Here is a 24,820-nt window from a genome sequence, read left to right as displayed (position 1 = left end):
ACAAATATGAGAGAAGTGGCATCTGACGCTAACGTGATGATTCATCAAGTCAAAGACAAGTATGGAAACCAATTAGCTGATAGACAATTGACAAAAAAGAAATATGAGATACAAAAACGAAACCAACAAGATCAAGCTATAAAGCAGAATGAAAACCGATCAGTTGATATACAACTTGTAGAAAGGAAACCAGGATGGAGATTAAACCCACAAAAAGAAAAGAAAAAAAGAAATAGGTCTCATAAAAATAGAAATTTCTAAATTAAGCAACAGTGAAGCCAGTGATTTTAAAAAAATGAATGAATATGTGAAAAGATAGTGGAGGCGAAGTATTGGTTAATATTATCCTGAGGACAGTGACAGACCTCTGCAATGCCGTAATTTTGGGATGTGAAAAGAGCCTTAAATTGTTGGATTTGAATTATCTACTTTGGATTTCTTTCTTTTATCGATAAATATATTATAACTATCCTGAGCTATAAGGCAAGAGAGCTACGCTGGGGCATGCAGAAGATCTGGTTGTTACCCACTAGGATGAGGGGAATTAATAATCCTGATGAAAGCCACAATTACAACTATATGGAATATAATCATAATGTCACTCGGGTGGTTGTTTTTTCTTTTATATATATATGAGGATATTCATTACTGATGGGGGCAGATGATGACTGAAGATTTTGAACAAACTGTTGCACCAGGATGCTATGTTACCCTATTATGGATGATGGACTCAACAATCCAGTGGAAAGACATCAATCCTTGAACACCTTTAACACTATTATCTAGTATGAGATAAATGGTACATTTGGTTGGAAGATAGGAAAAGGAAAAAACAGGACTAGGAGGCAACCAGTGGAACCCAAGGTAGATATAGAAACACAAATTACTTAATGTAGGCCAACAGTGATTTAAAAAAAGTTTAGACACAATGTAAAAGACCCAATTAGGGAGGAGTCAAATATACAAATGAGAAATATATAACAGATTACAGTTGTGATAACTTTGATAAGATATATATATACCTGACTTTTTTGTTTACATGTTTAGTATGTCTCGTTATTACTTGTTTTGTTTTGTCTGTATTTCTAAATAAATAAATAAAATTATATATATAAAAAAAGCAGTTAGAGAAAGTCATAAATTGTATATCACCTACAGTCACTTTGGTGAATGAGGCAATTTATACATGAAGTAAATAATAAAATGAATAACAAGCAAGAAGGTGATTGAAGGAGAGAACAGGGGGATTCTTATCTTTGAGGCATGGGCCTGGCACCCATTTACCATAAAGAAAGTTCTATGAAGGGATAATTGTGGAAGGACCCTGGGAACCAAGTGAAACCTGAGTCATTCTTAGAGTTCTGCTGTAAAAGAATAACAAAAGAATAACAGAATAGAGTTGGAAGGGACCTTGGAGGTCTTCTAGTCCAACCCTGTGCTTAGGCAGGAAGCCCTATACCATTTCAAACAAAAGCTTTACAGTAAAGTAGAATTAGCTGATCTGGTTGTGTTTCCTGTCAGGTCTACCTGGTACGGCTGACGTTCCTATTTGCATAATTTACAATAAAATTCCTGCATGGCAGGTTGGGCCGAGAGAAGAGGAACTGGCCCAAAGCCATCCAGGCAGCTTCTGGGCATAAGGCAGGGCTAAAATTCATGGATTCTTGGTCTCTAGCCCAGCGCCTTTTACCACTACACCAAACTAGTTCTCAACCTAACACTAATTCTGTACCTCTCTGTTCCTCATTAAAAGCCAAGGTAATTACGTTGCATGAATGCAGTCCCAGAGTCTCATTTCCGTATGCATAAGACAGCCAACATTTCTGCCCTACCCCACATGAAATGGCCTTTAAAAAACATCCCTTCCAAATTACTGAAATGATTACATGTAAGCTGTTTCTGATGCTGGCTTCCCCCTCCAAAAATGCAAGTTTTTCAGTGATTAGATTTACACAATTTTTATTGGTTCCAAGATTGCAAGCCTCACAGGTAGATTTTTCCCTCAGTGTCATGCAGGACACTTCAAAGCAATTTGGCAAGTTCAAATCTCACCAGGCTCAAGGTTGACTTGGCCTTCCATTCTTCCGAGGAGGATGAAATGAGGACCCAATATGCTGATTCTGTAGAACCGCTTAGAGAGGGCTTTAAAGCAGGGTGGATTTGATTTAAATCGAGTTGACTTAAATCACAATTTAAATCATGATTTAAATCACTAGTAAAAGGGCTTGATTTAAATCAACTCGATTTAAATCATAATTTTTAAAGAGCATCTCTGCTACTCCTTTGACCCACTGTTGACTCACCGATAGTCCCACTGTTGCAGAATATACAGCCTCATGCTACATAACTAAGCTCCATTTCATGCTGAATAAACTAAATTATTTATGTATCTTAAATAGAAAACTATCTTACGATAGATTTTTACCCCAAAAGTTTTTTATTAAAATAAATTCGATAAAAATAAAAAAAATCCGATTTAAATAAAAAAAATCTGATTTTTTTGATTTTTTTAAAAAAAATCATTGATTTTTATCTACCCTGCTTTAAAGCACTGCGAAGTGGTATATAAGTGCTATGGCTATTGGACCGTAAGGCAAAATACACTATCCTAAAGGATAACTCAAGCCTCCTGATATCTATTAGGTGTAATGATGCTTCAAAGTTGGGCTATTTTTTCTGCTAAAACTTTAGCACGGATCATTTCCAGGTGTGGTCATGGAATAGGCAGATGGATTGTTGACATCATTTTTAAGTAGGTATTTCTAAACACCCATAGCTCATAACCTATAATTTGCTGCTTGGAGTTAGGACGCCTTTCAATCAAGAACAGCTGCTGCAGAACCTATTAAAACTTCCTTATTAGCATAGTGGTTACACTTGTTTTAGTTGCAAAAGGCTGCACAGCATCAGAGACGGTGCTCACCAGTATGAGGTCTTCGTGAAGATGTTCCCTTATTTGTAAGAAGAATTGAGTGAGTTTTTTTTTTCTTTTTACCATGCTAAGGTCCTGATGCTGGGTTTGAAAGGATAAGAATGAGACATAATCCTGGACTAAATAATATCTCTGTGGCCCAACAAGATTTTCCTGTATATTTCATGGATGTATGAAACACCGTGATTTTCATCATGATTTCATCATGATTTTCAAATAATGCTGGCATAGTATTATTTTAGGAACCTATTGGATTATAGAGTCCGAGATCTCTTTATTATTTGAGTGACGCAGGGTCAGAGGGAACCTCCTTCATGTGGATTAATATATAATAACTTGTTGACAAAATACCAGTGATACTCAAACTAATAATCAAAACGTGTCTTGTTATTCAATCCCATCAATGAATATGTAAAACAGGAGGAAGAGCAAAAAGCATCAGACAAAAGGATACAACCACCTCCAAATCTACTACTGAACATAAAAAAAAAAAAGAACTATCAGAACAATGATGGTGATAGGAACATTTTTGATTTTTTTGCTGCTTGCTCTGTTGATTCTCTTCTTCCTGAAACAACTTTGGACCCGAAGACATTTGCCTCCTGGACCTTTGGCTCTGCCACTCGTTGGGACCTTCTTCGCAGCTGGGCTTTGGCTCCGTGAAGATTACTTCCGTAAGGTATTTCATTCTATCCAGTAGTATGCAAGATAATTCTCAATTGTTTTCTTTATGGTATAATTCATCATGCCACAATATTAAGGTAAGACTTGCTTATAGCTGCTTCAAAGAAAACAATGTGAAATAATGGGGCTGAATATTTAGAAGACAGATTCTAATTCAATCTTACCCATGTTACTTTTTTTTTTTAATATTATACTTACCCATGATTGCTTATTTGTACCCTATGACTATCATTAAGTGTTGTACCTTATGATTCTTGATGAACGTATCTTTTCTTTTATGTATACTGAGAGCTTATGCACCAAGATAAATTCCTTGTGTGTCCAATCACACTTGGCCAATAAAGAATTCTATTCTATTCTATTCTATTCTATTCTATTCTATTCTATTCTATTCTATTCTATTCTATTCTATTCTATTCTATTCTATTCATGTTTGATAATGGAACTAATTATTCAGAGAAAGAGAGAGAGGGTTCCCCTTCATTTTGTTCAAATGAAGCTTGACATTCTCTTGTTGAAGATGCCTTGTTCTATATTCCTGCAGTGGACAATAGGTGGAACTTTGTAGCCCAAATGGCCCCTTCTAATTCTGCAATTGTGTAATAATTTCAAAAATCTTCTGGGTCTGAGTTCTGAAGAGTAATTTTTATTTTAGATAATGACTCACATGTAGCTGATCGGAGAAGAAAGGAATAGAACAGTTTTCTCTGTTTTCCGGGCCTATCAATAATTTATCAAATCCATTTGTTCCCGTCTCTATTCCAAATTCCTCCTTATCTTTTTGATGTCTCAATTTGATCTGCAAATATGGCCACCAGTCGATATGGATGTCCTGCTCTCTTAATAATTCATTAGTTTTAAGATTTCCACAGCTATATAAGAGCTCTTTGTACAAACATTTTGTCAATTTCTAGCGTGTTGGGGTATATCATGGCTTCCATTGTTGAAAGCCAATTCGGCACCTTCATATATTGTTTTTGTCTAATTTCCTCCCAGGTTTGTATTAACGTATCCCTTATCTTGTGTCTGTGAAAGTATGTTTGTTTCTTTTTTTTCCTGTCCCATAAGTAGGCATGCCATCCTCTTTGTAGGTCATGCCCTTCCAGAGTTAAGGTTCTTTTATTTTCTAGGGTGACCCATTCCCGTATCTAGACTAAGTGGGCTGCTTTGTGATAGATTTCCCAGGCTGGGAGTCCAAAGCCTCCCTACTTCTATTATCTTGTAGCGATCGAAGTGAAATTCTAGGTTTTTTTCCACCCCAAATAAATTTCCTGGTGGTTTTATTCAATTCTACAAAAAATTTTTTTATCTAGAGTGACCGGTGCGGTTTGGAATAAATATAATAACTTGGGCAGGATATTCATCTTTATCGATGCTATCCTGCCCAAAAAAGTGATAGCTGCAGATTTCCCCATCTTTCCAAATCCTGTTTAATTTTTTAAATCAGAGGTGTATAGTTATCCTCTTTCAGGGCCGAACATCTTGATGTAATCCAAATTCCTAAATATTTAATTTTTTTAATAATTTGTAAATCCAATGACTTTTCTAGCTCTTCCTTTTGCCTTTCTGTCAGATTTTTGACCAACATTTTAGTTTTGGCTTTATTTAATTTAAACCTGGACACCTCACCATATCTTCCTAGTTCCTCCCGAACTTTTTGGCCCATTTCTAATGGATCCTCCATAATCAACACTACATCATTGGAATACTAGCCAGACTATATAACTACCTATTAGAATATGACAGGGCAGAAAAGGTGGTAAAAGAGCAAATGATCGCGTGGGCAAAAAACATAGGTCACAATATAAATTTGGACGAGTGGGAAACAATTTGGAATAGAAATTATAAATTGACAAAAGCAGCATCACTTAAAGAAAACCAATACAAAATGATATATAGATGGCACCTAGCCCCTGCAAGGCTAGCGAAAATTTACCCAAACATAAGCCCTAAATGCCGGAAGTGTGACTACCATCAGGGTACCTTCTTTCATATGTGGTGGACATGCCCTGAAGTGATGAAGTATTGGAAAAAGATCCAAAATTGGATACAAGAAGTAATTGAAGAAAAAATAGATTTGGCGCCTGGAACCTTTCTCCTGGGAGTACTAAAAAGAAAGTACGGGGAAAAAAAGAGGTATTTAATTATACATATCATCACAGCAGCTAGATTAGCATACGCACAGCATTGGAAAGGAAAGGAGACACCACTGGAAGAACATATAATTCAGAAAATCTTAGATTGTGCCGAGATGAGCAAACTAATGTATGAGATAAACGAGAAAGAGGATTTGGAATACTGTACGGTGTGGGGACTTTGGTATAATTGGATGGAACATCGCATAAAGAAGGGATAAGAGATAATGTAAATATTAGAATAAATGGGTAAATTATGAGACACTATAATAAAAAAGAATGCATCCAATTTGTATATAAATTACAACTGTCTAACCGATTTCACCTGTATTGTACTATAATATAACTCAATAAAAATTAAAAAAAAAGAAAGAACAGTTTTCTCTAAACAGACACTTATATCTGCTTTCTATCCTAGATATTGGTACTTATAATGTCTAATTTAACTGCATCTCCATTACTGGCATGTTCTCTAGCTCCATGTTCTCTTAGCAATGTAACATACTTTTACTTAGGGAAGAAAGTTATATTCTTTGCCTGGATTCCACTATTTCAACAGAAAATCAGAGGTAAATGAGTTGTACAACTCAAGATGTAGGATATATACACACATACACATACACAAAAACATACACACTCAGGATGTGTTGGAAGATTCTTTTTAACTGATTGAGAACTGTAAAATTATTTTGGGATGCTGAAATAATGCACAATCCACAGGATTCTATTCTTGGAAAGAAACATCAGAATAACAGAGTTGGAAGGGACCTTTGAGGTCTTCTAGTCCAACCCCCTGCTGAAGCAGGAAGCCCAATAACATTTCAGACAAATAGTTGTCCTCTCTTCTTAAAAACCTTCAGTGTTGGATCACCCACAAGTAAGTTGTTCCACTGGTTGATTGTTCTCATTGTAAGGACATTTGTCCTTCGTTCTAGTTGCTTCTCTCCTTGGTTCATTTCCATCCATTGCTTCTTGTCCTGCCTTCAGGTGTTTTGTAGAATAGGTTGACCCTTTCTTCTTTGTGGCAGCCTTTTAGATATTGGAGCCCTGCTATCCTATCACCCCTAGTGCAATATGATTTTACTTGAACGAGGGGTATCTCCAAGCAATAGTAATACAGAACAGAACAAAAATGAAAAAAAAAATCAGTTTATGAATTGGAAATGTTCATGCTTTTCTTCCAAACAAAACATGGAAGTCACTTAGGTCAGATGGGAGGTGTAGAAATTTAATTAGTAAATAAAATAGGCAAAACAAAAATAAAAAAAAATAAAAGAATATGATTTCTTAGAAAAATAATTCAGAAAATGAGAAAGAAATTTTTGGCAAGAATGTATTAGAGAGAGAAAAAAGAATTCTAAAGAGAGAGCATTGTAAAAGGTGAAAAGTCTTAGAATTCAGGATTTAGGAACGTAGATGGCATACAGTATTAAATGAAAATAATCTGTGTATTTGATTGTAACATTTCTCATCTTTGATTCACTTGACAGCCTGTAAAACGATATGGAAATATATACTCCTTATTCTACGGACATCAACTTTCGATACTGCTGTCTGGATTCAAAGCTGTGAAAGAAGGAATGACCAACTTCCCAGAAGAATTATGTGATCGACCAGATAATGCTTTCCTGAATGATTTAGGGAAAGGAAGGGGTAAGTGCAAATTGTAAGAAATTCTTCCTTAGTAACTATCAAACTCTTCCAATTTGTGGTAATATTATTGACGCTCGTCCATTGTTTTCAAAGAGGACCTTGACATCTAACAGGTTATGGGCTGTCCACGATGTGATATTATGTGATAGGCGAATAAAAAAGCCATTTGCCTATTTTGGTGATTGGTTTCAATGTTGTGGGAAGAAGGTGCAGATGGACCTTCTGCAATCCCTGAGAAGATCCTGTCTCTGGTGCCTATAACAGAAGTTCTTGTACATGAACAATTACACCATCTTAGAAGTTTTGATGTTCACCATATAAGACAGAGGTTGGCAAGCACTGCAACTGCGGTTACCACAGCACATATGTTTCCCAGTGTCCATGTGAATCCCAAAATGAATAAATACTTTTAAAAGAAAATGTAACATCTCCAGAATTTTGCAAAAATGGCAACATGTCACAAGAGTTTGGTATTCCCACCTGAAATTCAGAGAGATGTTTGGCAAGAACTGGACCTGTTTTTTAAGACAAGGGTAATGAGGAGTCATTTATCATTGTCTGCTGATGCCTTCAGGAATTATTTTCTCCAATGGAAATAACTGGAAACAGCAGCGACGCATTGGCATCACTTCTCTGAGGAAGCTGGGCCTGGGGAAGAAAAGCATTGAGCATCAGATAGAAGACGCAGCTCAGACGTTGGTGGAGATCTTTAGACAAACAGAAGGTATGTCATTTAGGGTAACAACTCAAATCTCCATCTGGTAAAATCTTTTCCATTTTGAGTATTTTAAATAAAAAAGGCTAGAAATTCTATTTATATAAAGTACCACATAGAGCAAACAAGGAGTACAGTCACCATGTACTTTACTGCTCAACTATATTACTGTAACAGTAAACAGGAAACTCTCCTCAGATCATATAAGAAACCATAGCTTATAAGCATAGATACACAGTATACACTGCCATCTACTGGTTAAATAATTCTGTAGTTATTGCAATACCTTGGTAATACAGTGCCTTGGTAGTACAGTGGTCTAAGGCACCATGTTATTAAGCTGGTTATTAAGTTATTAAGGTATGCCTAATCTATAGGAGAGGAGGATCAGCAGGGAGATGATAAGTGTCTTCCAGTAGTTGAGGGACTGTCACAAAGAAGAAGGATTTGGTTTACTCTTTAGCCCACCAGAGGGCAGGACAAAAAGTAATATGTAGAAGCTTGTCAAAGAGAGAACCAACCTAGAAGTAAGGAGAAATTTTCTGACAGTGAGAACAATTCTTTCTTTCTTTTCTTTTCTTTTATTAGATTTATATACCGCCCTACTCCTGAAGGACTCAGGGCGGTGAACAGGCACAAAATAAAATACATAAATACAAAAGTTAAAACATATAATTAAAACCAGATTAAATAATTTAGCCCAAGACAATTAAAAAATCCCAATAATTTAAAACAAATTAAAATTTCGATGTAAAAGAATTTTAAAACAGGGGAGAAAAATTAGGCCAGGCCGGATTGCTGGAATAGGAGAATCTTAAGAGCACGGCGGAAAGTGTGTAGATCCGGGATCCTCCATATCTCTGGGGGGAGCTCGTTCCAGATAGTGGGTGCCCCCACAGAGAAGGCTCTCCCCCTGGAGGCCGCCAGTCGACATTGTTTAGCTGACGGCACCCGGAGGAGCCCCTCTCTATGAGAGCATACCGGCCGGTGGGAGGCTGCTTGTGGTAGTAGGCGGTCCCGTAAATTAATTAATTAATCAACAGAAGAGCTCACCTCCATTGTTGTAGGTGCTCTATCACTGGAAGTTTCCAAAATAGATGGAATAACCATTTGGCTGGGATGGTATAAAACTTCTGCCTTGAGAAGGGGATTGGACTGGAAGACCTCTGAAATATCTTCCAGCCATATGATTCTGATTCTAGTATAAACAGGTTAACAGAGGAGGCTGGGTTCATTATGAAATATCTTACTTTACAGGGCAACCATTTAACCCTTCATTTTCAGTACTAAATGCGGTTTCTAACATCATATGTGCTTTGAGTTTCGGACATCAGTTTTCTGCAGAAGATGAAGAGTTCAAGAAGCTGGTTCAAGCTCTTCAAATTATTTTGAAATTCCTTGGTAACACTTTTCAAGTGGTGAGTGGAAGAAGCAAAGCCCCCCTAAACAATCTATGTTTCCACCAGTATTTTCATGGAATTCTAGAATGAACATCATGCAGGAAGTTCTGGAAATCCTCTCATCTACTCTTCTTCCCAATATATATTCCTTGAGTGAGTCTTGACCCTGCATCTTGATTCAGGTTTCTGTAGATTTCTCGATGAGATTTTGGAAGTGGTTTAGCATTGCCCACTTCCTAAAGAATGACTCACGGTCACCTATATAAGGTCAGAATTATCCTGCCTCTCTTCTACTGTATGTGGCATTCCTCCAAATACATAAGGCATGTATTTGTCCCCCGATGGGCTTCTTTATCTCCTGGCCGGATATACCTACTGCTTCCAATTGTTCCTTTTAAGTTTTTCCTCCCTCCTTATCATGTCAGCTATTCTCTCCCAAAATACACTTTAATTTGTAAAGCTGTTTCTAAAGCATAATGTAGAGATCTAGAAGCAATATTCTGGTGGTGTCTGAATAATGAGGAAGAAAGAGGAAGAATTATTTCTCTGGATCTGGATACTAGATTTCTGCTGATCTACCCTAAAATCTATGCAGATAGTCTTTGACTTACGAGCACAATTGAGCCTGGAATTTCAATCATAAGTCATTGTGGTTGCAAGTTGAGCCATCATGTGACTGGACTTGATATTATAACTATTTTTACAATGGTTGTTAAGCAAGTCAGCATAGTTATTAAGCGAATCACATGTTTGTAAGTCTGAATCCAGTTTATCTGAGTGATGTTTTGTCAGAGTGTGCACAGTGTGACAATTTGAGACAACCCAGAAGCAAATCAAGTTAACAAAGGATTGTATTTTAAATAGTGGTTTTATCTACAAAGAATATATACATACACATACTTTAGTCAAACCTCAAACAAACAGCAATCAGCAATTACAGCATGGATGCACACACGGATATATATATGCCCCAACAGGGCCTCTTCTTATTACAGGCTCTTAAAGTGATATCAGTCCAAAAACCTTGCTGACTCATTGCCAGTATTACATCATCGTAGCATCTGGTCAGCTCTTAAATCATTACATGGTTTTTTTGCTGAAAAACGGCAAAGTTGTAAAGTGTGTTTGTTTATTTAGCATGGGGCAAGTTGTAAAGTATAAAGTGAATTCAGGAGGCTGCAACCAGTCATAAATGGAAGCCAGTTGCCAAGCTCCCAAATTGTAATATTGAGACCATAGAATGGTGCAGCAGTCATAACTTTGAGGAAGAGTCATGAATATAATTTTTTCAAGTCATTGTTGAGCTCCATCACATTGCTGACTTATGGTCAGCTAATGATCCAACAGGACAGCTAGATCATTTTCACATGTACCATCTCCCATATGTGTTTATATCCCTTTGATTTTTCCTACCCGTATGTAAGATTTTGCATGTGTTCCTTTCAAAATTCTCCTGTTCTCTAAGATGTTTTCTTATCCTTACAGCCACCCATAATTTTTTGTCCTTTCAGAAAGAGAGAGAGAGAGAATAATGCAAGACCTAGAATGTAGCCTTGTGATATACTTGTCAACACCTTGTTAACAATGATAACACCTTATCAACTTGTGATATACTTGTCAACACCTCTCCTGCGCGAGCTGCATTGGCTCCCGGTGGTCTTCCGGGTGTGCTTTAAGGTGTTGGTTCTCATCTTTAAAGCGCTCCATGGCTTAGGGCCAGGATATTTGCGAGACCGCCTGCTGCTACCGATAACCTCCCACCGGCCAATTCGCTCGAACAGAGAGGGCCTCCTCAGGATGCCGTCGGTCAGGCAATGTCGGCTGGCGGCCCCCAGGGGGGGGCCTTCTCTGTGGGGGCACCCGCCCTGTGGAACGAGCTGCCTCCTGGAATACGATTGATCCCAGACCTCCGTACCTTCCGTAAAGCCCTGAAGACGTTTTTATTCCACAAGCCGGCCTAACCTAAATGGTTTTTAATTGGGATTTTAAATTTTATGGATTTGGGGGTTTTAAATTGGGAAGCTAATGATTTAATTCTTTTTTAATTATCTTAACTTTTGTATTTGTATGTTTTTTAATTTTGGCTGTTCACCGCCCTGAGTCCCCTCTGGGAGAAGGGCGGTATACAAATTAAATAAATAAATAAATAAATAAATAAATAAATAAATAAATAAATAAATAAATAAATAGCCTTGGTACTACAGTGGTTTAAAGCACCCTGTTATTAACACAGCTGCCTGCAATTTACTGCTGGTTCGAATCTCTCCAAGGCTCAAGGTTGACTCAGCCTTCCATCCTTTCTAAGGTAGGTTAAATGAGGACCCAGTTTGTGGGGGCAATAAGCTGACTTTGTATAAATATACAAAAGGATGAAGGCTATTGCTTAACGCACTGTCAGCCGCCCTGAGTCTCCGGAGAAGGGCGGCATATAAATCAAATTAAAAATAAATAAATAAATAAATAAATAAATAAATAAATAAATAAATAAATAAATAAACAAACATCTCATCATAACCTGAAGTAGAGCAAGTGACAAGTTCTCATTGGATACTATGGTGGACACACAGAGACTCATGACTTATGATGTGTTTGACCCTTCCCTGCTTCACTTGTGGTGGGAAATCAATAACCTTTCCTCTTCTCTTTCTGTTAGGTGTATGATTTGTTCCCACAATTAATGAAGTACCTCCCAGGCCCTCACAAGAAAGCCCTGGCTTCTATGGATATTATGCTTGCGTTTGCAAAGCAGGAAATAGAGAAACACAAGGAATCTCACTGTCTGCACGAGCCACAAGATTTCATTGATTACTATCTTCTTCAGATGGAGAAGGTTTGGGTTTATTGTAGTTCAAATACACGGGCAAGGGATTATTAGTTTTTTAGAAGTAACTTATTGATTTGAATTGCCTTAGCACCATGTTCACCATTTCACACAATCTTAGTTTCTCTACAGTCACAAGGCATGGTAATTCGGTAGTGCATCACAATCAGAAGTAAGAGCCCATTATCTGAACTGGGTCACTTTATTTACTTTTTTTTTTTTAATTTGATTTATATGCCGCCCTTCTCCGGAGACTCAGGGCGGCCTACAATGCATTAAGCAATAGCCTTCATTCTTTTGTATATTTTATACAAAGTCAGCTTATTGCCCCCACAAACTGGGTCCTCATTTCACCTACCTTAGAAAGGATGGAAGGCTGAGTCAACCTTGAGCCTTGGCGAGATTCGAACCAGCAGAAATTGCAGGCAGCTGTGTTAATGACAGGGTGCACTAAACCACTGTACTATCAAGGCTCTTTGATACCATCAGTCTTGAGTTTACCATTTGTCTGGGCATCACACTCATGATACACAGTTTTCTTAATACTGTTCCTCATTCTTAAATATATTAAGATGTATTTTCCACCTTTATATTCAATGCTGCTTCATATTTTACTCCGTGATGGCGGTGGCAGGACCCACTTCCGGGAGTTCTCAGATCCCAGTGATTCTTAGCTCTCTCAACTCAGGGGTCTGGACTGGATTCATTGGGCTGGTTCCCATCCTGTATTCGGGTGGCACTAGCTCGGCTTCTGTCTCCCGGGATCACCGGTGGCAGAAGCTTCTCCCACTGGGAGGGGTCCAGCTGAGTGATCTGCTGAGTTGGCAGCGTTCTGCTTCGGCGGCCTCCTCTGCTCACACCACACTCTCAGAAGGGGAGTAGATGGTCTTAATGTGGACCTTTGAACAGGTACTGGTAGCTCCCTCTTCAGTCGTCGCCTTCTCCTTCATGTTCCCTGAGTCTTCATGCCACCTGGGTAGCCGGTTGGCACTCGGGGCTCAGGATCCTGGACAGCACCCTGGAGCTTGGGAAGCTGGTTAGAGTTTTGAAGGCAGATTCGGGTTAAGGTCAGCATTCCAAGTAACAGCTTCAACAAAAGAAATCTGGGCTGTGGGAACAAGGGCCAGTCTCAGATTCTAAAACACAGAGGAATTATTTAAAGGTTTTTGAAACTTTACTTTCTATCATGGTCTCTTCAGTATAACATTTATTTATTAAATTTATATGTCTCCCATCTCACTGTTAGAGAGATTCTGGGCAGCTTATGCAATTTCTCAAAGTTCCAATTTATTAGAGAAGTCATATTGACACATCTGGGAAAACCCGAACCAGAAAGTTCCAGCTTTTCCACACCCAAAAGAAAGTCAGAGATCCATCCCCTGCACCCACAAATCCATCACGTGGTCCAATCATCTCATCGTCCCACTGGAGACAATCCCCCAGTAACTCCCATCCAGGTGCAGGCCGAATGTCCTTGACTCCCAGAGAAAGGAATGTTGTTATGGCTAATTCTCCACCGACTTCTTGTAATCCCTCCTCCCAATTTCCCAGGGTCTAAATGTGGCAGACCAGAAGCTGCAAAGAAAAGATGGCTTCCAGGGCTGACACACTGCATTCTACATCAGTTATCGCTTCCAAATACTCTTCAAGGGTAGCCCTATGTAGAGCATGTTGCAATAATCCAACCAAGAGATAACAAGGGCATGAGTGACTGTATGGGCCTCATGATCCAGGAAAAGGCACCACAAGAAGTTGCACAAAGATTCTCTTAGTCATGGCTGCCATGGAGTTGTGAGTCTAGAATAACCCCCAGAAACCCAAAAACAATAACAACCACAGGAAAGGTACATAGAATTAATTATAATTTTCATTTTCCATTTTAAACATCAGAGCAGGAATGACCCCGACTCTACCTACAGTGAAGAGAACCTGGCTCAGTGTATTTTTGATTTCTTTACTGCTGGAACAGACACAACCTTGGCTACTCTGATGTGGGCACTGCTTCTCTTGACAAATCATCCCGACATCCAAGGTGAGCGAAATCTGGGCTGTGGGAACAAGGGTCAGTCTCAGGTTCTAGAACACAGAAGAATTATTTGAAGGTATTTGAAATATTAAGGCCTGTTGAATGATGAACTGAATCTACATAGTAATTTTCCTACGTGAAATGTCTTCAGACATGGCTGGCTCCTTTGACTAAGAAATGGGGATGAGCCTGCCCCCTAGAGTCAGACATGACTGGACAGGAGAAACCTTGATCTTTACACTTTATGAGCTGCCATTGTGCCCCGGTGGACAATGGGCCACTGAAACTACAGTTATATTATTCCCTCCAGTCTATAAGGATTCTGCACTCCTTTTTTAACTCCTTACCTGGTAATATATTCTGGGAAGTGCTCATCTCTGTTATGCACAGGTGCTACTACCATGTTTTCCCCAAAATAAGACAGGGTCTTATTTTCTTTTGACCCCTGAAATATGGCCTTGGCCTTATTATTGGGGGGTCCTATTATTTTTGAGGTACAGGAGGCCCCTAAACATTGGCCTGCTGCAGGGGAACTGGTGCCAGAGTGCCGACCAGCTGCTTCGCCAGTGCCACTCAGGCCACTGCCTCCAGCAATCATAGCAGCTTTTAATTTGCTTCCCGTGCAAACAGCGTGAGGTGAGGAGGCAAGGTGAGGGGGGGGTGGTAGGGGAATATGCCCCACGCACACTTGCCATCCACCCAGAATGGCCTCGCGGAGGCCGCTCCCGCAAACCCTAGCTCGCATACCTCTTCTCTTAGTGGTGGCCACAAACAAACTCTTGCGAGACCTAGCCCCGTCGACCTGGGGGAGGGGTACTGGCACCGGAGCTCCAAGCAGTGGCCGGTGTGGGCTGTTTGCGCAGCCATGAAACAGAACCGGTTCTTGCCCACAGCATTGCTGGCGAGGATCAGGTCAGAGCCGCTGCTGCCCGAAATTAGCAGGCCAGATTCGGTGAGCCGGACGCACCGCTGCCACTCGGGAGAAGAAAGAGAGGAGGCGCTGCAAGAGACCCCATTTCTGACGTTCTTCTCCTCCTGGGCAGCAGCAGCATGTTCAGCTTCCCAAATCAGGCTTGCCAATCTCAGCTGGCGAGGGGGAGTGGCAGGTGGGGAGGGGTGGGGAGGCAGAGGAGCGAGATGCTTTTTAAGCCATAAGGCTTAAAAGACCAGCAACGGCCCTGCCGGAAAGCAATCATTGAGAGAATTGCTTTTTGTTTGACTGTAGTTATTTCTTCTGTTCCTGAACTGTTGCCAAGAAAAGCTTTTGGCAGTTTGCCTAATTATCCCAAGGTCAGAGATAAACTAAAGACTGGTGTTTTAAGGACTTTGCTTTCATTTCATTAGAATATGCTGAGAATGAGTTAATTCTCAGCTGTTTTAATAAAATCTGTTGTTGTTTTTTTTGGAACTGTTTGCATTTAATATCAACTACGTGGGCCTGGATCACAACATGGGCTTATTATCCAGACATGTCTTATTTTAAGGGAAATACGGTATTGGATCAGGATGACACAGTTTCTTTGAATGTAGCTAAACTCTTGTGTAAAAAGGTTAAATTAGGCCACCTCTTGATTTTATTTTTATTTATTTATTGAATTTTTATTGCCGCCTATTCGCCCATGGCAATTCAAAGTGGCTTACAAGATATAAAACCACATTTAAAAACAGTAAAACTTATAAGACTAATAAAAAAAAATCAAATAAATTAATGTAATAAAATCACACACACCCCACCCCCAGCAACAGCAGATCACATGAGCCAATTAATGGGCTCCATCCCGCTCTGGGTTCCCCAGGCCCACTGGCAGAACCAGATCTTCGGCGCCTTCTATAAGAGAATTAGACTGGGGGCCGTTCTAATCTCTGGGGGAATGATGTTCCAGAGAGAGGGCGTCACCACAGAGAAGACCCTTCCTCTGGGCCCTACCAGGTGTATCTCCCTCAGGGATGGGACCCACAACATTCCCTACCTCCCCGCTCTGATGTATCAGGTAGATTTGACCAGCAAGAGACGGTCCCTCAGATAACCTGGTCCCAAGCCATGAAGGGCTTTGAAGGTGACAACTAGCACCTTGAATTGCACCCGGAAGCAAATCATCAACCAATGGAGCTACTGCAGGAGAGGTCATACATGTGCACACCAGGGGTGGGTTCTAAATTTTTTTACTACCAGTTCTGTGGGCATGGCTTATTTTCTGGGTGTGGCTTGGAGGTCATGTGACTAGGTGGGCATGGCTAGCTGGTCAGAGTCATTTCTGGAAGGTCCTCGCACTTACGACCAGTCCTCGCACTTACGACCCGACTCATTTGTTTGCTCTTAACACTGATCAGCTGTAGGACGGCCCTTTGAAGCCCTGCGGCAAGAATTTAAACAGTTTTTTTCCCTCTAGTCATCAGCTGGGACTCAGGAGGCAGCAATAGATTGGGGGTGGGACCAAATAAAAGGTAAGAATAATGTGGGGGGGTGGGAGGGTGGGAGGGGGGAGAACCGGTTCAGTGACATCATATCATCACCACTACCGGCTCGGCCGAACCGGACTGAACCAGGAGGAACCCACCACTGGTGCACACTGAGTTGATGATCTCACCGTAAGTTGTAATATAATATTATGTCTTGTTCTGTTTAATTGTTTTAAAAGTTTTAATTTTTAACTCTGGTCTGTGACCAAATAAAGGATTGATTGCTACTTCTGAGGATTAAAATTGGGAAATGAATGACTAAATGAACAAAGGAATAAAAAAACACAATATTGAACATGAAATTTCTGTTTCCATCATTGTTTTCTAGACAAAGTCCAGAAAGAGATTGAAGATGTGTTTGGTTCCTCGGGCTCAATTTCCTACCAGGATCGGAAGAAGCTGCCCTACACCAATGCCGTGATTCATGAAATGCAGCGTGTAAAATATATCTTGCTATACGGGATTCCCAGGCAAAGCACAAAGGATGTGACGATGAGGGGATATCACATTCCAAAGGTGGGAAACGTGTTCAGGCTGCATTGCAGTAGCCCAACATAAGGAGCCTGGTGGAGCGGTGGACTAAAGTGCTGTTAAATAGCACTTAGCTGCCAGCTGCCTGCAATTACTGCAAGTTTGAATTTCACCAGGTTCAAGGTTGACTCAGCCTTCCATCCTTCCGAGGTCGGTAAAATGAGGACCCGGATTGTGGGGGCAATAAGCTGACTTTGTATAAAAAAGACACCACTTGGGGGGGGCCAAAAGTCCTACTAAGCAGGTATATACCTGCTTAGTAACAAGAAACAAATAACAAGAAACAATAATAACAAGAAACAAAATTAATAACAAGAAACAAAATTCTGTTTACGTACTTGCCAATAAACAGGACATCCATTTAAGAACATCATATAACCTGAAGTACTTTTATGTGATTTCTTATCACTTGCCCAATCAGAATCTGCATAACAACTTAATTCTGCATAATCAGTATGTGTTGGTCCTAAAAATAACTTCATGTGTTTAGTGTATTTTAGGTATCTCAATAATTTCTTAATGCATGTCCAATGAAACTGTTGTGCCTTTGCGGCCTCTGACCCGATGCCAATCTCAATTGGCTCCTTGGTTCTCCGAGGAGCTGAGAGAGATGAAGCGTCGAAAAAAACTCCTAGAGAGCATTTGGAGGACTAATCAATCTGGACACAGGTGAGGTCTTATATCAAGACCTACCTAGTGGCGATAAAAGCAGCGAAATCTAACAATTTTTCCACTCTTATCGCATCTGCAGAGAACCGCCCAGCCGCCCTGTTTAGGGTGACCCACTCCCTTCTTCGGGGGGAGTGCGGGAAGATCCCTTGCAGGGGCGTGCTGAGGATTTTGTGCAATTCCTGCATGATAAAGTCGCTCGGATTCGGGATGGCTTGGACTCCAATTGGATGAGTCCAGGGAAGGAGACAAGGGCAGGTCTTGAGAATATTATCTGGGAGGAGTTTGATCCTGTGGCTCCCGAGGATGTGGACAGGGTTCTGGGTAGGATTAGTGCTGCCACATGTTTACTGGACCCGTGTCCCTCCTGGTTGGTACTGGCCTCCCGGGAGGTTACACGAGGCTGGCTCCAGGGGATTATAACTGCTTCTCTGAGTGAGGGTGTCTTTCCCGCCACCTTGAAAGAGGTGGTAGTGAGGCCCCTCCTCAAGAAGCCTTCCCTGGACCCGGCTGAATTAGCTAACTACCGTCCGTTCTCCACCTTCGTTTTGTGGCGAAGGTTGTTGAGAGTGTGGTGGCACGACAACTGCCCAGGCACCTGGATGAAGCTATCTATCTAGACCTGTGCCAGTCGGGCTTCAGGCAGGGGCACAGCACAGAAACGGCATTGGTCGTGTTGGTGGATGATCTCTGGAGGGCTCGGGACAGGGGTTGCTCCTCTGTCCTAGTCCTATTAGATCTCTCAGCGGCTTTTGATACCATCGACCATGGTATCATGCTGCAGCGGTTGAGAGGGTTAGGAATAGGGGGCACCGTTCTGCGGTGGTTCTCCTCCTTCCTCTCCGACCGCTCGCAGTTCGTGTTGGCAGGGGGGCAGAGGTCGACCTCAAGGCGTCTCACATGGGGAGTGCCACAAGGGTCGGTCCTCTCACCCCTTCTGTTCACATTTATGTGAAGCCGCTGGGTGAGATCATCCGTGGTTTTGGGGTGAAGTGTCATCTGTATGCTGATGATACCCAGCTGTACATCTCCACCCCAGACCACCCCAACGATGCCCTTGATGTGATGTCTCGCTGCCTGGAGGCCGTGCGGGTCTAGATGGGGAGGAACAGGCTCAGACTCAACCCGTCCAAGACCGAGTGGCTGTGGCTGCCGGCGTCCCGATATAGTCAGCAGGTGCCATCGCTGACTATTGGGGGTGAATCTTTGCCCCCCACAGAGAGGGCTCGCAATCTGGGTGTCATCCTGGACACACGGCTGTCTTTAGAAGAGCATATGACGGCCGTGGCCAGGGGGGCCTTTTATCAGGTTCGCCTGATCCGCCAGTTGCAGCCCTTTCTGGACCGGGATGCCTTGCGCACAGTCACTCATGCCCTTGTCACCTCCCGGCTGGACTATTGTAATGCTCTCTACATGGGGCTCCCCTTGAAGAGCACTCGGAGGCTCCAACTGGTCCAGAATGCGGCCGTGCGGGTGGTTATGGGCGCAACTCGTTGTGCCCGCGTGACACCCCTCCTGCGCGAGCTGCACTGGCTCCCAGTGGTCTTCCGGGTGCGATTCAGGGTGTTGGTTACCACCTTTAAAGCGCTCCATGGCATAGGACCCGGGTATCTCCGAGACCGTCTCCTGCCACCAATAGCCTCCCACCGACCAGTCCGCTCCCACAGAGAGGGTCTCCTCAGGGTGCCATCAGCCAAGTTATGTCGGCTGGTGACACCCAGGGGGAGGGCCTTCTCTGTGGGAGCCCCAGCCCTGTGGAATGAACTGCCCCTGGAAATACGTAAGATCTCCGACCTCCGGGTGTTTCGTTGCGCATTGAAATAAAATTATTATTATTATTATTATTATTATTATTATTATTATTATTATTATTATTATTATTATTATTATTATATACAAAAGTATAAAGGCTATTGCTTAATGCATTGTAAGTCACCCTGAGTCTCCGGAAAAGGGCGGCATATAAATCGAACCAATAAATAAATAAATAAATAAACATGGAAGGAAAAAGAGGATAGGCCACTTGGAAGGTCTCTATTTAGGAAGTGCCAATTAGTCACGCAAAACTGAATAAGCAAGAATAGCAAAACTTTTTGAGGGATGTGCTCTGACCTAGGCTCCCTTAAAATGCAGGAAGCAGAGTTTTGGTCCCAGCAAAACCCCTTTTATTTACACGACTATAAATTCCTTTCATTCACAGTCAGCAAGGCCTGGCAAACAGTCTTCCAGAGGAATATTTACCAACACAGACCTTATCTCACGTGGAAAGTTGCCAGATAACTAGTTTCCAAATGCAGTGCAGGCAAAACTTGGCACAGAGTCTCTGGGATTCATGGACAGATCTTCCGACTCTTGAAACGACCGAACGAACAAATTGTTTCCTGCAAAAATCCGCTCCCTTTTTGCTCCTCTTTTGTGGGATGGGCCAGTCACCTCCAAGGTGTGGCTTTACTCCCAAGTTGACCCTGCTTTATTAGTTGTTCTTGTCTTCTGGAAGCTCTGTGCATGTGCACACTGGGAACAGGCTCCAGCTATTCCTCTGTCTCGCTGCTGTCTAGCTCCCTCTCTGCCTCCGATGCAGAGCCCTTGTCCGAGCTTTCTCCAACTTCCAGGACTGGCCCATGTTCCTCCCTAACCTCCTCACTGTCCGACTCTGCTGCCAGCTCTGCTGGCTGCCAGAGAGCCACAACAGGATGAATTATGGGTTTAAATCCAAACACTTCTCTGATTTTAAAGTTACAACCATAAACATTTTGTTTTTATCCTAGGAAGATGATAAGAGTTTAGGGGTGAACTTGAGATCAGAACTGTAGTCATGTATTAGCCATGTTTCTTGGTCCCCTCCTTCAAAAAACTTTGAACTTCTTTGCCTCTTTCCTTTATGAAACTGTTCTGTTTAATCATTTCTTTTTTTAAAACAGGGGACCATTATTGTCCCAGACCTGCACTCTGTCCTTCTTGATCCTGAACAATGGGAGACACCTGAAAAGTTCAATCCAAATCATTTTTTAGATAAGGATGGGAAGTTCATTGATCGAGAAGAGTTTCTGCCCTTCGGAATGGGTAAATCCTTGAGCCCCAAAGCAGCTTACTCATTTATTATTTCATTTATACTCTTGAGAACACGTTATGACCCCCTTTATGCATGCTTTATCTCATCCACAGGTCTACGTGTCTGTGTGGGACAGCAGCTGGCAAGAATTGAGGTCTTCATCTTTCTGACCAGCCTGTTGAGGGCCTTCAGCTTCCGGTTGCCTGAAGGAGTGAAAGAACTCAGCGAAGAACCTGTTGCAAAGATGATAATGCACCCACGCCCTTACAAATTGTGTGCTATTCCCACACAGGCTTAAACTTTAAAAAAACACCATAGAAAGCATAAAACTGTTTCCTATATGTCTCTTCACTTAATTTATTCTTTTTCTTTCATTTATTGTAGATTAAAACTTTTTTAGCCTATTGCTGAGTTCACAGACATACTTCACCAGTTCAACCAGTGGTTCGTGTGTGAACAATATGAATAGAATAGAATAGAATAGAATAGAATAGAATAGAATAGAATAGAATAGAATAGAATAGAATAGAATAGAATTCTTTATTGGCCAAGTGTGATTGAACACACAAGGAATTTGTCTTTGGTTTCATATGCTCTCAGTGTAGTCTACATCGATATGGAGGGAAGTAAGCAGTGGGGTACCACAAGGTTTCATCTTATGCCCACTAATCTTTTTTTATATATATAATTTTTTTATTATTTTTTCTTAATATAAACATTCCATGTTCCATTAAACAGTGTGTCATCTGGGTACAAATATCTCTGTGCAATAGCAATCAGAATTTACAACAATATTCATTATATTATTATTAATTCTCTAATCGAGGATTTTGAAGAGGCAGAGGAACTAGAGATCAAATTGCCAACATATGCTGGGTAATGGAGAAAGCTGGGGAGTTCCAAAAAACATCTACTTCTGCTTCATTGACTATGCTAAAGCCTTTGATTGTGTGGATCACAACAAATTGTGGCAAGTTTTTAAGATGGTACCAGACCATTTTATTTGTCTCTTGAGAAACCTATATGCAGGTCAAGAAGCAACAGTGAGAACTGGACATGGAACCACTGATTGGGTCAAAATTGGGAAAGGAGTCCAGCAAGGCTGTATACTGTCACCCTGCCTATTTAATTTATATGAAGAGCACATCATAAGAAAGGCGGGTCTAGATGAATCAAAAATTGGTATTAAGATTGCCGGGAGAAATATCAACAACCTCAGATATGCAGATGATACCACTCTAATGGCAGAAAGTGAAGAGGAACTGAAGAGCCTCTTGATGCGGGTGAAGAAGGAGAGTGCAAAAGTTGGCTTGAAACTCAATATTAAGAAAACTAAGATCATGGCATCTGGCCCTCTCAATTCCTGGCAAATAGTTGGGGAAGAAATGGAGGTAGTTACATATTTTATTTTCCTGGGCTCCAAGATCATCGCAGATAGGGACTGCAGCCAAGAAATTAAAAGACATATGCTCCTGGGGAGGAAAGCTATGGCAAATCTAGACAGCATACTAAAAAGCAGAGACATCACCCTGCCAACGAAAGTGTGTATAGTCAAGGCTATGGTTTTCCCAGTTGCAATGTATGGCTGTGAAAGTTGGACCATAAGAAAGGCTGAGCGCCAAAGAATTGAGGCCTTTGAACTCTGGTGCTGGAGAAGACTCCTGCGAGTCCCTTGGACTGCAAGGCGGTCAAACCGGTCAGTCCTAGAGGAGATCAACCCTGACTGCTCTTTAGAAGGCCAGATCCTGAAGAGGAAACTCAAATACTTTGGCCACCTAATGAGAAGAGCCTAATGCTGGGAAAGATTGAGTGCAAAAGAAGGGGACGACAGAGAACGAGGTGGCTGGATGGAGTCACTGAAGCAGTAGGTGTGAGCTTAAATGGACTCCAGAGGAAGACCTGGAGGAATGTTGTCCAAGGGGTTGTGATGGGTCGGACACAACTTTGCAACTAACAACAATAATCTTACAATAGTAGTATTGAGCATAATAAACCTATTCATTTCTCCCCCTTAACATATCTTCTAATAAAAATATAATAGTAATATTAAGTGTAATAATCTTAATGGTCATAATAATAACAATCATCATATTGTTTACATCTCTAGCTTAACATATTTTGTATATTTTCTTAGGCCCAGTACTCTTCAATATCTTCATAAACGACTTAGATGAGGGAATAAAAGGGAAACTTACCAAATTTGTGGATGATTCTAAGCTGGCAGGAATAGTCAACACCTTAGATGATAGGCTCAAGATCCAGATGGATCTTGACAGATTTGAATCCTGGGCCCTATCTAACAAAATGAAATTCAATGTAGAGAAAAATAAAGTCTTACACTTAGGCAAGAAAAACCAAAAGCACACATATAGACTGTGTGAAACCAGGCTTAATAGAAGTGACTGTGAGAGGGATCATGGAGTCTTAGCAGTCAACCAGCTAAACGTGAGTCAGTAGTGTGCGGCGCCAGCCAAAAAAGCCAATGCAATCCTAATGTGCATTAACAGAGGGATACAATCAGAATCAAGTGGGATACTAATACCACTCTATAAAGCCTTAGTACCATGATGGTGAACCTATGGCACACGTGCCACAGGTGGCATGCGGAGCCATTTCTGTGGGCACACAAATAGTCACCCTAGGTCAGCTCCACTGAGCATACATGCATGCCTCCCACTAGCCAGCTGATTTTCGGGTCTCTGCCGCACATGCGGGAGATGCCCATGCATGCCCATGCTGTCTTGCCCCTCCCAGGAGTCTCCACACGGCTCGTTTTGGATGCCAGGTAAGTACAGGGCTCGCACGGAGGCTCTGGGAGGGTGGAAAAAAAGGCCTACTAGAAGTCAGGAAACAGGCCGTTTCCGGCTTCCGGAGGAACTCTGGAGGGCTGGGGGAGGTGATTTTCGCCCTTCCAGGGGCTCCAAAACAGCAGGACAAAAAATGGGCCTCCCGGAAGTACTGTAAGTTTGGAAATGGCCCATTTCCGACCTCAAGAGGGCCTCCAGAGGGCCGGGGGAGGCCATTTTTGCCCTCCTAGAGGCTCTAGCAAAGCCTCCGGAGCATCTGGAGCCTAGGGAGGGCAAAAAGCGAGCCTCGCAGAAGTACAGAAACAGGCCGTTTTTGGTTTCCGGAGTCTTCAGGGAGGTTTGCTAGGCACAAAATGGTGTGTGTGTGTGTGTTGTGCATGCATGTGCAAGGGGGTGGGGGAGCGGGTTGTGGGAGCGTGTAACTGTACAGCGGGGCAGGCCAGAATGGGGGGGGGGGTTTGCAGGCACATGCACAGGAGGGCATGACATGTGTTGGGGACAAAAAAGGTTAGCCATCACTGCCTTAGTAAGACCAGACCTAGGATACTGCATCGAGTTTTGGTCACCACAATATAAAAAAGATGTTGAGACTGTAGAAAAAGTGCAGAGAAGAGCAACCAGGATGTTTAGGGGACTGGAGACTAAAACATATGAAGAATGGTTACAGGAACCTGTTGTGACTCTGGCCCCGGAGGTTGATTTATCTTCGCAAGCTGAGTCGGGAGATGAGATGGAGGAGGAGGAAGCTGTCACGAGTTATGTGCCGGAGGGGCCGTCTTCACTGGTGAGTCAGCAAGAACTGACAGTTGCTGACATGCCTCTGGACCCCAGCCACATTGAGGAGGAAACAGAGGCCGGTAACGAGGAGAGGAGCCCTTATTGGATGCAAGAGAGAGACGTAAGAGATGTCGTAGAGAACAGCTATTGCCACGTTC

The 24,820-nt window shown here is 41.7% G+C and overlaps 1 protein-coding gene across 5 annotated transcripts in view; it reads left to right on the top strand.

Annotated features, from left to right (window-relative positions):
• Positions 1-21,482, top strand: part of LOC117679762 (cytochrome P450 2J5-like) — a 31,858-nt gene extending 10,376 nt beyond the window's left edge. Inside the window, exons 1-10 of one of the 5 annotated variants that reach the window (XM_034441966.3) lie at positions 2,887-2,972; positions 3,353-3,611; positions 7,242-7,404; positions 7,979-8,128; positions 9,377-9,537; positions 12,173-12,349; positions 14,231-14,372; positions 17,155-17,342; positions 20,948-21,089; positions 21,192-21,482. In XM_034441966.3, the coding sequence (XP_034297857.1) occupies positions 3,441-3,611; positions 7,242-7,404; positions 7,979-8,128; positions 9,377-9,537; positions 12,173-12,349; positions 14,231-14,372; positions 17,155-17,342; positions 20,948-21,089; positions 21,192-21,376 (1,479 nt within the window). In that variant the 5' untranslated portion in view covers positions 2,887-2,972; positions 3,353-3,440 and the 3' untranslated portion in view covers positions 21,377-21,482. Of the gene's footprint in view, positions 1-2,886; positions 2,973-3,352; positions 3,612-7,241; positions 7,405-7,978; positions 8,129-9,376; positions 9,538-12,172; positions 12,350-14,230; positions 14,373-17,154; positions 17,343-20,947; positions 21,090-21,191 lie in introns of those variants that run through there. The other 4 variants (XM_034441968.3, XM_087872427.1, XM_087872428.1 and 1 more) reach the window with 4 other exon arrangements.
• The last annotated feature ends 3,338 nt before the right edge of the window (positions 21,483-24,820 follow it).

Source organism: Pantherophis guttatus, chromosome 6, assembly GCF_059756535.1.
Source record: "Pantherophis guttatus breed Tessera chromosome 6, ASM5975653v1, whole genome shotgun sequence".
Taxonomy (NCBI): Eukaryota; Metazoa; Chordata; class Lepidosauria; order Squamata; family Colubridae; genus Pantherophis; species Pantherophis guttatus.
Note: the sequence above shows the minus strand (reverse complement) of the source record. Positions and strands in the feature narration are given on the sequence as shown.